This window comes from Brassica napus, chromosome C5 (assembly GCF_020379485.1).
Source record: "Brassica napus cultivar Da-Ae chromosome C5, Da-Ae, whole genome shotgun sequence".
Taxonomy (NCBI): Eukaryota; Viridiplantae; Streptophyta; class Magnoliopsida; order Brassicales; family Brassicaceae; genus Brassica; species Brassica napus.
The window spans coordinates 113,301-128,881 of record NC_063448.1 but is presented as its reverse complement, the minus strand read 5'-3'; the positions used below and the strand labels follow the sequence as shown (position 1 = coordinate 128,881).

General features: G+C 32.0%; 1 protein-coding gene across 1 annotated transcript; it reads left to right on the top strand.

The window, feature by feature from the left end:
* Positions 1–100: 100 nt before the first annotated feature.
* LOC106358393 (phospholipase D beta 1) lies at positions 101–5,300 on the top strand. The gene is made up of 10 exons (XM_013798185.3): positions 101–1,842; positions 2,015–2,131; positions 2,207–2,401; positions 2,753–3,001; positions 3,469–3,537; positions 3,620–3,767; positions 4,050–4,198; positions 4,289–4,465; positions 4,548–4,745; positions 4,841–5,300. The coding sequence occupies exons 1-10, from the start codon at positions 244–246 to the stop codon at positions 5,132–5,134; spliced, it is 3,195 nt and encodes a 1,064-aa protein (XP_013653639.1). The 5' UTR covers positions 101–243; the 3' UTR covers positions 5,135–5,300.
* The last annotated feature ends 10,281 nt before the right edge of the window (positions 5,301–15,581 follow it).

Below are 15,581 nucleotides of genomic sequence, written 5' to 3'. Positions count from 1 at the left end.
CGTCTCCTCTCCTCTCTGCGCGTGCGTTTCGTCTCCGAAGGTCCCACCATTTCCTCAGGTAAGTTTCGTCGGAGTCTGTTAAATAGATAATTGCAAACCCTTAAAAGAGTTTTGGAAGAAATACAAAAATCCCATTTCTCTCTTGTTTCTGTCTATAAAACACATTTTGATTCAGCGGCGATTGATCTTAACTATTGATTTCGCAGATCCGAGTGTTGTTAGGTTAGGTTAGATAGATAGAAAATGGAGAATTATGGACCACGATATCCCTACCCTTATCCGCAGTACCCATACCAACCTTCTTACCAATACCCACCAGCTCCTTACAGACCTCCGGGTCCCGGTTCAGAGCAATACCAACATCCTCCTCCTCCACCTTATTATCCTTACCCTCCTCCTCCTCCTTACGCACCACCACCATATGCTTCGCCTCCTCCGCTTCACCAGCACGCTTCAGGCTCTCATTCTGGCCCATTGGACTACCCCCCACGATCATCATCTCCTGAGTATCACCGCCATTCTTTCGACTACCAGCCTTCTCCTTACCCTTCTCCTTATCCTCCTCATCCCCAGGGCACCTATGCTCCTCCTCCTCCTCCTCCTCCTCACTATCCCTATCAAGAGCCTCCCCGATACGCCCCTCCTGAAACTAAACCCCAAGACCCTCCTCCTCCTCCCCCCTCTAAAACTCAAGCCTTTCCAGAATACCGCAGGCAAGACTGTCTCACTTCTGTGCCTAATGATAACGTAAGCAATTCTGCTCCCTCTTACGATGAACTTCTTGGTGGCCTCCGCATTTCTGACAAACCTCAGCTCTCTTCCTACCCTTCCAACTCCTGGCTTTCCCGTCCTGCCGATTTGTATGGTTACCCTAACAGCTCCTTTCCAAGCAACTCTCACCTCCCTATCTTAGACCGCGTTGATTCCTCTTCTTCTGGCTATGCTTCCTCTGAATCCCCTCATGGTGTCGACATGCGTATGACCCTCTTTGGTAAAGGCTCCTTGAAGGTCCTTTTGCTCCATGGTAATTTTGACATCTGGATCTATCATGCCAAAAACCTCCCTAACATGGACATGTTCCATAAGACTCTCGGTGACGTTTTTGGAGGCCAGCTCAACAGGAAAATTACCAGTGATCCTTACGTCTCTGTATCTGTCGCTGGTGCTGTTATTGGTAGAACCTACGTTATGAGCAACAGTGAAAACCCTGTCTGGATGCAGCATTTTTATGTTCCCGTTGCTCATCATGCTGCTGAAGTTCATTTTGTTGTTAAAGACAGTGATGTTGTTGGTTCTCAGCTTATTGGTTTGGTTACTATCCCCGTCGAACAGATCTACTCTGGCGCCAAAATTGAAGGCACTTTTCCTATTCTTAGCAGTAACGGCAAGCCTTGTAAACCTGGTGCTAATTTATCACTATCCATCCAGTATACTCCTATGGAGAAACTTAGTGTTTATCATCATGGTGTTGGGGCTGGTCCTGATTACCAGGGCGTGCCCGGAACTTATTTTCCCCTTAGAAAAGGCGGAACTGTGACCTTGTACCAAGATGCTCATGTCCCTGAAGGTATGCTCCCTGGTATTAGACTAGACAATGGAATGTCTTACCAACATGGCAAGTGCTGGCATGACATGTTTGATGCCATACGCCAGGCCAGGCGTTTAATTTATATCACTGGTTGGTCAGTCTGGCACAAAGTTAGGCTGGTTCGGGATAAAGTAGGTCCTGCGTCAGCATGTACTCTTGGTGAGCTCCTAAGATCAAAGTCCCAAGAAGGTGTGAGAGTCCTGCTTTTGGTTTGGGATGATCCAACTTCACGAAGCATCTTGGGTTATAAAACAGTACGTTACCACTTCTTTTTGTTTTCTTCTTCTTTATTTTCTGATTTTTATTTCATATCTAGTGTGTACAAGTCTGACATATTTAGAGTTTCTGGTTTCTTTGACATTTCTTCTTATCTAGAGCATACTAGTTTTTTTTTAAATCTTTTGACTCATCTTGGTAACGGTACAGGACGGTGTTATGGCCACGCATGATGAGGAGACACGCCGTTTCTTCAAGCACTCCTCAGTTCAAGTCCTGCTCTGCCCCCGTAATGCTGGAAAGCGACATAGTTGGGTCAAGCAGAGGGTAGAGTATCACTTTCTTTTCTTTTGTGTGTGTTAAACTAGGTATCCAGCTTCTAACTAAATTTTGGTCTATCAGGAAGTTGGGACAATCTATACACACCACCAAAAAAACGTAATAGTGGATGCCGATGCTGGTGCTAACAGAAGGAAAATTGTAGCTTTCGTCGGTGGGCTTGATCTGTGTGATGGCCGATATGACACTCCTCAACATCCTTTGTTTAGGACACTTCAAACAATTCATAAAGATGATTTTCACAACCCTACCTTTACGGTACAGTTTGTTAATATCCTCTTTCGTTTTAGAATATTGCGTAGCTTTCTTGGCAGTTACGTAGTAAGCGATCACCTTGAATGATAGCTAGGACTTCTTTTCCCCCTAAAATACGATCTTTGTATCATATATAACCAGATAGCTAGTTTATGATTCTTTACAAAAGGACTTGTCTTCCTAATCTTCTCCAAATCCTTTTCTTGAGCTCTTCACATTCTTGCATAGCTCCTCCTGGTGGATTTTTTCATTTGTAAAAATTTATTGAGCTGGAAGATTGATAAAAAAATGGTACCCAATCTTATTTTTTTTTCTGGATGGGATAACCTTAAGTTTTTGTCATCATCTCATCAGGGAAACCTTTCTGGATGTCCAAGAGAGCCGTGGCATGACTTGCACAGTAAGATTGATGGCCCGGCTGCATATGATGTGCTAACCAACTTCGAGGAGAGGTGGTTGAAGGCTGCGAAGCCTAGCGGGATCAAGAAGTTTAAGACATCCTATGATGATGCGTTGTTGAGGATCGATAGGATTCCAGATATAGTAGGAGTTTCGGATACCCCTACTATTAGCGAGAACGATCCTGAGGCTTGGCATGTTCAGGTAAGAATATCAAAACTGATACTGTCTAGAAGAAGACCTGAGAGGCTGAGTATTTTAACGAAACCATGATTAACAGTCTTTAGCATTGCGTTGGAGTTAGAGATGAATAGAAAGAGTTGATGAACTTAAGCATTTATGTGAAACCAACCAATATGTGTCTGCTATCTTGATTGAGCATATGCTAATTAGTGACTAGATTCGTTTAGCAAGATAACGTCTGACATCAGTTTCCTTGTACCTATTTCTTCTCTTTATACTGTTATCTAGCCATCGATATGAAATGGGTCTTTCAGGATTACCTTTATATAGTGGTTTCATTGAGACTATCATGCACAGTCGATGAAATATGTCATACTATCATACATATTTTGAATTGTCCAGGAAAACAATTTTTTGTATGTTGGTAAAATATAGTCGTGGTTCATATTACGCAGGCTAATCTGATGTTTTTTGCTGGTTTGATTCAGATTTTCCGTTCAATCGATTCAAACTCTGTAAAAGGTTTCCCAAAGGATCCAAAAGATGCTACATACAAGGTGACTTGAAAATCTTTTCTTTTGTGCTTGGATGTCTAAATATTTTGAAAAATTAATCCTGAAAAGCTTTTGTTTTGGATAGAACTTGGTGTGTGGGAAGAACGTGCTCATTGATATGAGCATACACACAGCCTATGTCAAGGCAATTCGTGCAGCTCAACATTTCATATATATTGAGAATCAATATTTCATTGGGTCTTCCTACAATTGGAATGCGCACAAGGACATAGGTTCAGTTACATATCTCTGCTTGTTTATTTCAAGAATACAAAGAAAACTAAGTTCTTTTTAATTTTTCCTTACAATTATGATTTCATTATCCTAGCCTAGGATAGGCCTCATACGTTTTTGTCTGCGTACTTTATATTGTGTCACGTGTTACTTGACTACCATCTACTTGTTAACTTTGTACAAAGCTTTAGCTTACTTTTTTTTTTATTTGTGTGTCTCTAATTTTTCTTGATTTTTTTTAGGAGTTGTAATTGGCTCTCAACGTTGCTTTTGTTGTGTAGGTGCTAATAATTTGATTCCTATGGAAATTGCGTTGAAGATAGCTGAAAAGATAAGGGCAAATGAACGCTTTGCTGCATATATAGTCATTCCAATGTGGCCAGAAGGTGTTCCAACTGGTGCTGCTACCCAGAGGATTCTTTATTGGCAGGTACCTATTTCCGAGTAAATATGCTCTTGTTGTCTAGAAATCACGAAACTAAGCAGAGAATATTGAAACACTGAATGTCAATCGTTGCAGCACAAGACAATGCAGATGATGTATGAAACTATCTACAAGGCGTTAGTGGAGACCGGACTTGAGGGAGCATTCTCCCCACAAGATTACCTCAATTTCTTCTGTCTTGGCAACAGAGAAATGGTGGATGGAATCGATAACTCGGGAACAGGAAGTCCAAGCAACGCAAACACTCCTCAGGTAATAAACTGAATCCGAGACTGTCATGTAAATTTGATTGATCATGTTGCTGAGAAGATGATTCCTGATAATGGTATGGCAGGCATTGAGTCGGAAAAGCAGAAGGTTTATGATCTATGTTCACTCGAAAGGGATGGTCGTAGATGATGAATACGTAGTAATTGGATCGGCAAATATAAACCAGCGATCAATGGAAGGCACAAGAGATACAGAGATTGCAATGGGAGCTTATCAGCCACAGCATACATGGGCAAGGAAACATTCTGGTCCAAGGGGTCAGGTACATCCCGATGATAATAACCACATAATCAGTTGCGAGTTCATTTTTTCCGGTTCTAAAGTTAGGATCATTGGCTTCTTCTTTTATGTGTGCAGATATATGGATACAGAATGTCGCTGTGGGCAGAGCATATGGCAACATTAGATGACTGTTTCACCCAACCAGAGAGTATAGAATGTGTAAGGAAAGTGAGAACAATGGGGGAGAGAAACTGGGAACAGTTTGCAGCTGAAGAAGTGTCAGACATGAGAGGACATCTTTTAAAGTATCCAGTGGAAGTGGATCGCAAAGGCAAAGTCCGACCACTACCTGGGAGTGAGGCGTTCCCGGACGTGGGAGGTAACATTGTCGGATCGTTCATAGCCATACAGGAGAATCTAACCATTTGACATATAAGTTACTGAACCAGTGGTGTTGTGGATATTTATTTATTGAGAGTTGAAAATTGGTTAATGGTTTAACTTTTACACATTGGGTGGGGGGTATATAAAGAATAAAGATAATTCATATTTGTGGTGTACAAACTGGTTAATGTATTTGAAGTTTCTTCCACCATGTTTCGAGTTCATCAATTAGGGACACACCTATACACTTGTTTAGTTCTTTAGCAGCATCACATTTATGTTTTTGGATGAAAACACCCCTTCACTACTATTCCTTTCTAACAGAAAAAAAAATATACGCAGTCTTCGTTGTATTATAACTGAAAACACTGCACAAACATAACAGAAGGCAAAAGATTGTTATGTTTGATCCCTCTATCCTGTAAAGAGTAGCACATTGAAAAGAATGCAAACAAAAACTTAAATACTTTTCCACCCATATATATAGTTCAGAAACAGAGACAAGGAGAAGATACAGAAGACGCAATGTAGGAAGCAAATGAATTTCGAGAGACTGTGGTCAACGATAAAAGAAACTTTAGATTTTCTTCTAAAGGGATAGAACAAAGCCTTTATCTTTCTCAACTCTTGATCCGTTCGAGTTCTTCTTCAGCTGTTTTCAGCTGCAATCGCAATGTGTGTACTCTCCGCTCCTGGTCTTCTACATTGCTTCTGCTTGTGGTGGGATGGTACGGCGTTAAGAAGTTATCCGAGAATGCCTTTAAGGCTTCCACCCCTGTGACCTGTGATCCCACCACATTCCACAGGAACATGTTTAAATAATGTCCAGAGTAAAACGAGTCTTTTGGTTTTTAGGAAGAAATCTAGAGAAACAACTAATCGACCTAATGGACTTATTCCTAAAAAGTTATGTTACATTTAATATCTAATCTTATCATTTAAATTTTGGACCAACCAAAATTTTTTATTAGACTATCAATAATTGGATTTAAACAATAGATGATCAATTAGATTTATAGATAATATAAATTAAATATATATAATTTAATATTGTAATACTATACCTCTATATGCTAAATATTTAAATATTTGTCGAAGTTAACTTTTAAAATTATAAAGATTTTTTTTTAAATAACAAAAATCATATTATCTAACAATGATTAATCTTTACTACCTTAAACCAATGAAAAAAAATTTAAACTATAAAGTTTATTCTAAAAATTAAACAAAAACTAATGTTTAATTATTTACTCGATAATATAAATTTATGAAGCGAAAAGTTTAATTTTTTAAAAACTTTATAAATTTATGAAATGTTACAATATCTTTGAATATGACAATAAAACAATATTTTACTAATCTTTATATATATAGTTATGATTTTAATAATGAAATAATAATCCGAAAATATATATATAGAAAAAGATACAAATACATGTGAAAGTTTGAAACAATCTATTCAATAAAAAAATATACAGTAAACTTATTATGTTTTAAAAATTGATAGACACATATATATTATAATATATACTAATTTAGAATTGAAAACAAAATATTTATACAAAAATAAATGAAAACAAAAATCTGCGCGGTTGCATGGACCCACATCATATTTTTATATCACGAGTCCTACCTGCGCGGGATTATTGATCAAAAGAGATTATAATTTTTAAATTATATTGTTTAATTTATTGGTGTAATTTAAATATATTTGAATTTAAATAAATGTGAGAGTAAATAAAGACTTATATATATTTAATATAACTTTATGATAAAATAAAACACAAGCAATATTTTTTTCATAATATAAATTATGAATATATAAAAAAAGAAAAAAAAATAGATAATAGAATAATAAAATACTAAAAAATCAAATTATAAAGAAACAAAAATTAAAAAAAAACTGATAAAACCACAACTGAAAAGTGTCTTTAGAACTCATGATTTGCAATCCTATAAAGAGACATAACAAAGTATCAGCTTAGTAAAAAACAATAATAATAACATTAGAATCAATGAGAACCATTTCAATGGTTAGGCCACCAGCAGCACAGTATTGCTTTTACAATCGAACAATACTAACCCTCACTCTCCACATTGTCTTAAAATGTTTCACATCTGCTACGAAGTTAAAGCCCGCCATGAGTGATGTGCAAACTCGAAAGTTTTGGTAAGGATGTTTTGAGAAGGAGACGGTGGTGTGGAGGTGTAGCTATAAGGCCATGTATTTATAAATGCAATGGATGGGTCTAGGGTATACTTGCATATCTAACCGGTTATTTTAATTTTTGTAACAATAATTAATATAGAATTTTGAGAACGTACCTTATTCCTTGATCGTCGAATCAATAACGTTAATCACTAATTCAGAGTTATTATGTACAATCAGAAGGTAATAAAAGCGTTGAAGCTAATTGGAAAAAATAATATTTTGTCTTCCTTATTTATATTTCTTAATTGATCTGGATGTGTACTAAAGTGAACCGATGTTATATTGTTTTCATCTTCTTTTGCAAGAAAATAATAGATTTGTTGGGTTTCACCGAATACGGTGAACATGAATTCTACATTCAAACTATACTTAATGCATTAAATTAATATGGAATTTTGATAACTTACCTTATTAATTGCTTGTCAAATCACATGGAATAATAGGAAACAAAGAGTTAATCTGGTCAACGATATTTAGTTTCAAATCAATCAGTTTTGAAAATATGTAAGCAGACTTAAAATAAAATGAGTAAATTCATGATGAAAGAATTTCACCTTGCGCAAGGTGATCACGTGATATCAACTTTGGAAATATGTAAGCCAACTTTAAATCAATCAGTTATCACCTAGGATCATATCATTAAATTTGGTTGCTACAATTAAATTTTAAATCAATCACTCTCTTTTTTTTACGTCTATATGAATTGGCAATAATTGACGTGATTGCCGTATGAAGTTTTTAAACCGGTTTTGAAATCAAGTATGATCATAAACCTTTTCAGACCCATAGTTACATTCAAACATTTTTTAAACTGGCTTTGATATCGAGTATAATTCAGACCCATAGTTACATTCAAACATTTTTGCATAGATCTCTTCATGCGTGTACCTTTTAAATAACCGGTTTTGATCAAATATTTTCTATGTGATATGAAAACCAATTCAGATAACCGGTTTTGATATACATGTTTCATGCGTGAGTAGACAGCAATATGTTGTGATTAGTAGATATGTCACGAAAGTAACATTAAATTAAACGTTAAATTATTACAACATACGTTAAGGCATAGTTCTTGTCCCGAACCTGTTTTAAATCGTTAAGGCGAGAGTTCTTATCTCAAATTGGTTTTAAATCGCTAGTTACCAATTAATATGATTAAAATATTATGTTAAGCACCAATTAATGAGTAGTGGCAAAATATGTAATAAATCTAGTAAAGAGATGACTTTTACCTAGAGAATGTGAGAATGAATATGGTGTTGCCACATAAGAAATGTCATATTTGTTAATAACACATGAGCATAAGGTTACTCTCTAAGAATGCTCCTACTTTAATATTAAGGGGATTTTCGTAGTGGTTAACACATAGATTTAGAGAAAAATTCAAAAATATGAAAATAATGTTTTAATGCATAGTTGCATCATTCACTAACATATGATGAATGTCAAAGAGGTTTGGAACTTTTGTTGTCTCCGTTTCTCTAGAAAATAGCGATTTTATAGTGGTTAGTCCACAAATTTAGAGAGTATTATGAAGTTTTACTAAATTAATTGACATAAAATTAAAACGATGCCCATGTAACATAAAAGAAAGTTTAATATACATTAATACAAATGTAGAATGTTTTAGAAATTTTAAAACAACACTAAAGATCATATGCTTCAGTATATAGAACATTTACCAGAAAACTCAATATTTTCGTAGGAGTTAACACATATATTTTGAACATATATTTTGAGGAAAATTCAAAAATATGAAAATACGGTTTTAATGCATAGTTGCATCTTTCACTAATATATGATGAATGTCAAAGAGGTTTGGAACTTTTGTTGTCTTCGTTTCTCTATAAAATAGCGATTTTATATTGGTTAGTCCACCAATTTAGGGAGTATTATAAAATTTTACTAAATTAAATGACAAAAAATTAAAACTATGCCAATGTACAATGAAAGAGAGTTTATTATACATTAATACAAATGTAGAATGTGTCTAGAAATTTTAAAATACCAATAAAGATCATAGGCTTTGGTATATAAAATATTTACCGAAAAATTCAATATTTTCGTAGGGGTTAACACATAGATTTCGAAAAAAAATTCAAAATATGAAAATACTGTTTTAATGCATAGTTGCATCATTCACTAACATATGATGAATGTCAGAGTGTTTTGAAACTTTTGTTGTCTCTGTTTCTCTAGAAAATAGCGATTTTATAGTGGTTAGTCCACCAATTTAGGGAATATTATGAAGTGTTACTAAATTAATTGACAAAAAAATGAAACGACGCTCATTTTCAATGAAAGAGAGTTTAATATACATTAATACAAATGTAGAATGTGTTAAAATTTTTAAAACAACAGTAAAGATCATAGGCTTCAGTATATAGAACATTTACCGGAAAACTCAATATTTTCGTAGGGGTTAACACATATATTTTGAGAAAAATTCAAAAAATGAAAATACTGTTTAAATGCATAGTTGTATCTTTCACTAACATATGATGGAGGTCAAAGAGGTTTGGAACTTTTGTTGTCTTCGTTTCTCTATAAAATAGTAATTTTATAGTGGTTAGTCTACCAATTTAGGGAGTATTATGAAGTTTTACTAAATTAATTGACAAAAAATTAAAACGATGCCCATATACAATGAAAGAGAGCTCAATATACATTCATAAAAATGTTGAATGTGTTTGATATTTTAAAACAACACTAAAGATCATAGGCTTCAGTGTATAGAATATTTACCGAAAATTTATTATTTTCGTAGAGGTTAACATATAGATTTTGAAAAAAATCAAAAATATGAAAATACTTTTTTAATGCATAGTTGCATTCTTCCCAACATATGATAAACGTCAAAGAGGTTTGGAACTTTTGTTATCTCCGTTTCTCTAGAAAATAGCGATTTTATAGTGTTTAGACCACCAATTAATGGAGTATTATGAAGTTTACTAAATTAAATGACAAAAAATCAAAACGATGCCCATGTACAATGAAAGAGAGTTTAATATACATTAATACACATGTAGAATGTGTTTAGAAATTTTAAAACAACACTAAAGATCATTGGCTTCAGTATATATAACATTTACCGAAATACTCGATATTTTCGTAGGGGTTAACACATAGATTTAGAGAAAAAATTTCAAAAATATGAATATATTGTTTTAATACATAGTTGCATCATTCACTAACATATGATGAATGTCAAAGAGGTTTGGAAATTTTGTTGTCTCCGTTTCTCTAGAAAATAGCTATTTTATAGTGGTTAGTCCACAAATTTAGGGAGTATTATGAAGTTTTACTAAATTAATTGACAAAAAATTAAAACGATGCCCATGTACCATGAAAGAGAGTTAAATATACATTAATACATTAATACAAATGTAGAATGTTTTAGAAATTTTAAACCAACACTAAAGATCATAGGCTTCAGTATATAGAACATTTACCAGAAAATTCAATATTTTCGTAAGGGTTAACACATAGATTTAGAGAAAAATTCAAAAATATGAAAATATTATTTTAATGCATATTTGTATCCTTCACTAACATATGATGAATGTAAAAGAGGTTTGAAACTTTTGTTGTCTCTGTTTCTCTAGAAAATAGCGATTTTATAGTGGTTAGTCCACAAATTTAGAGAGTACTATGAAGTTTTACTAAATTAATTGACAAAAAAATTCAAACGATGCCCATGTACCATGAAAGAGAGTTTAATATACATTAATACAAATGTAGAATGTTTTAGAAATTTCAAAACAACACTAAAGATCATAGGCTTCAGTATATCGAATATTTACCGGAAAACTCAATATTTTCGTAGGGCTTAACAAATTTATTTTGAGAAAAAATCAAAAATATGAAAATATTGTTTTAATGCATAATTTCATCTTTCACTAACATATGATGAATGTCAAAGAGGTTTGGAACTTTTGTTGTCTTCGGTTCTCTATAAAATAGCAATTTTATAGTGGTTAGTCCACCAATTTAAGAAGTATTATGAAGTTTTACTAAATTGATTGACAAAAAATTTAAACGATGCCCATATACAATGAAAGAGAGTTTACTATACATTAATACAAATGTATAATGTGTTTGATATTATAAAACAATACTAAAGATCATAGGCTTCAATGTATAGAATATTTACCGAAAAATTCAATATTTTCGTAGGGGTTAAGTTAACACATTGATTTTGAAAAAAAAACAAAAATATGAAAAAACTGTTTTAATACATAGTTGCATCCTTCACAAAAATATGATAAACGTCAAAGAGGTTTGAAACTTTTGTTATCTCCGTTTCTCTAGAAAATAGCGATTTTATAGTGGTTAGTCCACAAATTTAGGGAGTATTATGAAGTTTTACTAAATTAATTGACATAAAATTAAAACGATGCTCATGTAACATGAAAGAAAGTTTAATATATATTAATACAAATGTAGAATGTTTTAGAAATTTTAAAACAACACTAAAGATCATAGGCTTCAGTATATGGAACATTTACCAGACAACTCAATATTTTCGTAGGAGTTAACACATATATTTTGAACATATATTTTGAGAAAAATTCAAAAATATGAAAATACTGTTTTAATGCATAGTTACATCTTTCACTAACATATGATGAATGTCAAAGAGGTTTGAAACTTTTGTTGTCTTCGTTTCTCTATAAAATAGCGATTTTATATTGGTTAGTCCACCAATTTAGGGAGTATTATAAAGTTTTACTAAATTAAATGACGAAAAATTAAAACAATGCCAATGTACAATGAAAGAGAGTTTATTATACATTAATACAAATGCAGAATGTGTTTAGAAATTTTAAAACAACAATAAAGATCATAGGCTTCAGTATGTAAAACATTTACCGAAAAATTCAATATTTTCGTAGGGGTTAACACATAGATTTCGAAAAAAATTCAAAATATGAAAATACTGTTTTAATGCATAGTTGCATCATTCACTAACATATGATGAATGTCAGAGTGGTTTGAAACTTTTGATGTCTCCGTTTCTCTAGAAAATAGCGATTTTATAGTGGTTAGTCCACCAATTTAGGGAATATTATGAAGTGTTACTAAATTAAATGACAAAAAATGAAACGAAGCCCATGTTCAATGAAAGAGAGTTTAATAGACATTAATACAAATTTAGAATGTGTTAAATTTTTCAAAACAACAGTAAAGATTATAGGCTTCAGTATATAGAACATTTACCGGAAAACTCAATATTTTTGTAGGGGTTAACACATATATTTTGAGAAAAATTCAAAAAATGAAAATACTGTTTTAATGCATAGTTGTATCTTTCACTAACATATGATGGAGGTCAAAGAGGTTTGGAACTTTTGTTGTCTTCGTTTGTCAAGAAAATAACAATTTTATAGTGGTTAGTCTACCAATTTAGGGAGTATTATGAAGTTTTACTAAATTAATTGACAAAAAATTAAAACGATGCCCATATACATTGAAAGAGAGTTTAATATACATTAATAAAAATGTAGAAAATGTTTGATGTTGTAAAACAACACTAAAGATCATAGGCTTCAGTATATAGAATATTTACCAAAAAATTCAATTTTTTCGTAGGGGTTAACACATAGATTTTGAAAAAAAAACAAAAATATGAAAATACTTTTTTAATGCATAGTTGCATCATTCACAAACATATGATAAACGTCAAAGAGGTTTGAAACTTTTGTTCTCTCCGTTTCTCTAGAAAATAGCGATTTTATAGTGTTTCGACCACCAATTAATGGAGTATTATGAAGTTTACTAAATTAAATGACAAAAAATCAAAACGATGCCCATGTAAAGAAAGAGAGTTTAATATACATTAATACAAATGTAGAATGTGTTTAGAAATTTTAAAACAACACTAAAGATCATTGGCTTCAGTATATAGAACATTTACCGAAATACTCGATATTTTCGTAGGGGTTAACACATAGATTTAGAGAAAAAATTTCAAAAATATGAAAATATTGTTTTAATGCATAGTTGCATTATTCACTAACATATGATGAATGTTAAAGAGGTTTGGGACTTTTGGTGTCTCCGTTTCTCTAGAAAATAGCTATTTTATAGTGGTTAGTCCACAAATTTAGTGAGTATTATGAAGTTTTACTAAATTAATGGAAAAAAAATTAAAACGATGCCCATGTACCATGAACGAGAGTTAAATACACATTAATACATTAATACAAATGTAGAATGCTTTATAAATTTTAAACCAACACTAAAGATCATAGGCTTCAGTATATAGAACGTTTACCGGAAAATTCAATATTTTCGTTAGGGTTGTTAACACATAGATTTAGAGAAGAATTCAAAAATATGAAAATTGTTTTAATGAATATTTGCATCCTTCACTACCATATGATGAATGTAAAAGAGGTTTGGAACTTTTGTTGTCTCCGTTTCTCTAGAAAATAGCGATTTTATAGTTGTTAGTCCACAAATTTAGGGCGTACTATGAAGTGTTACTAAATTAATTGTCATAAAAATAAAACGATGCCTATGTAACATGAAAGAAAGTTTAATATATATTAATACAAATGTAGAATGTTTTAGAAATTAAAAAAAACACTAAAGATCATAGGCTTCAGTATATAGAACATTTACCAGAAAACTCAATATTTTCGTAGGAGTTAACACATATATTTTGAACATATATTTTGAGAAAAAATCAAAAATTCAAAAATACTGTTTTAATGCATAGTTGAATCTTTCACTAACATATGATGAAAGTCAAAGAGGTTTGGAACTTTTATTGTCTTCGTTTCTCTATAAAATAGAAATTTTATATTGGTTAGTCCACCAATTTAGGGAGTATTATAAAGTTTTACCAAATTAAATGACAAAAAATTAAAACTATGCCAATGTACAATGAAAGAGAGTTTATTATACATTAATACAAATTTAGAATGTGTTTAGAAATTTTAAAAAAACAATAAAGATCATTGGCTTCGGTATATTAAACATTTACCGAAAAATTTAATATTTTCGTAGGGGTTAACACATAGATTTCGAAAAAAAATCAAAATATGAAAATACTGTTTTAATGCATAGTTGCATCATTCACTAACATATGATGAATGTCAGAGTGGTTTGAAACTTTCTTGTCTCTGTTTCTCTAGAAAATAACGATTTTATAGTGGCTAGTCCACCAATTTAGGGAATATTATGAAGTGTTACTAAATTAATTGACCAAAAATGAAACGACGCCCATGTTCAATGAAAGAGATTTTAATATACATTAGTACAAATGTAGAATATGTTAAAATTTTTAAAACAACAGTAAAGATTATAGGCTTCAGTATATAGAACATTTACCGGAAAACTAAATATTTTCGTAGGGCACATATATTTTGAGAAAATTTCAAAAAATGAAAATACTGTTTTAATGCATAGTTGTATCTTTCACTAACATATGATGGAGGTCAAAGAGGTTTGGAACTTTTGTTGTCTTCGTTTCTCTATAAAATAGCAATTTTATAGTGGTTAGTCCACAAATTTAGGGAGTACTATGAAGTTTTACTAAATTAATTGACAAAAAAATAAAACGATGCTTATATATAGTGAAAGAGAGTTTAATATACATTAATAAAAATTTAGAATGTGTTTGATATTTTAAAACAACACTAAAGATCATAGGCTTCACTGTATAGAATATTTACGGAAAAATTCAATATTTTTGTAGGGGTTAACACATAGATTTTGAAAAAAAATCAAAAAAATGAAAATACTTTTTAATGCATAGTTGTATCCTTCACCAAGATATGTTAAACGTCAAAGAGGTTTGGAGGTTTGGAACTTTTGTTCTCTCCGTTTCTCTAGAAAATAGCGATTTTTTAGTGTTTAGACCACCAATTAATGGACTATTATGAAGTTTACTAAATTAAATGACAAAAAAACAAAACGATGTCCATGTACAATGAAAGAGAGTTTAATATACATTAATATAAATGTAGAAAGTGTTTTGAAATTTTAAAACAACACTAAATATCATTGGCTTTAGTATATAGAACATTTACTGAAATACTCGATATTTTCGTAGGGGTTAACAAATAGATTTAGAGAAAAAAATTCAAAAATATAAAAATATTGTTTTAATACATAGTTGCATCATTCACTAACATATGATGAATGTCCAAGAGGTTTGAAACTTTTGTTGTGTCCGTTTCTCTAGAAAATAGCTATTTTATAGTGGTTAGTCCACAAATTTAGGGAGTATGATGAAGTTTTACTAAATTAATTGACAAAAAATTAAAACGA

Bases quoted from the DNA above. Each gene is read 5' to 3' on its own strand.
- LOC106358393 (XM_013798185.3), top strand. From the start codon at position 244: ATGGAGAATTATGGACCACGATATCCCTACCCTTATCCGCAGTACCCA. The intron at 3,002-3,468 runs GTAAGAATATCA...GGTTTGATTCAG, and splicing joins CTGAGGCTTGGCATGTTCAG to ATTTTCCGTTCAATCGATTC. The intron at 4,746-4,840 runs GTACATCCCGAT...TTATGTGTGCAG, and splicing joins ATTCTGGTCCAAGGGGTCAG to ATATATGGATACAGAATGTC.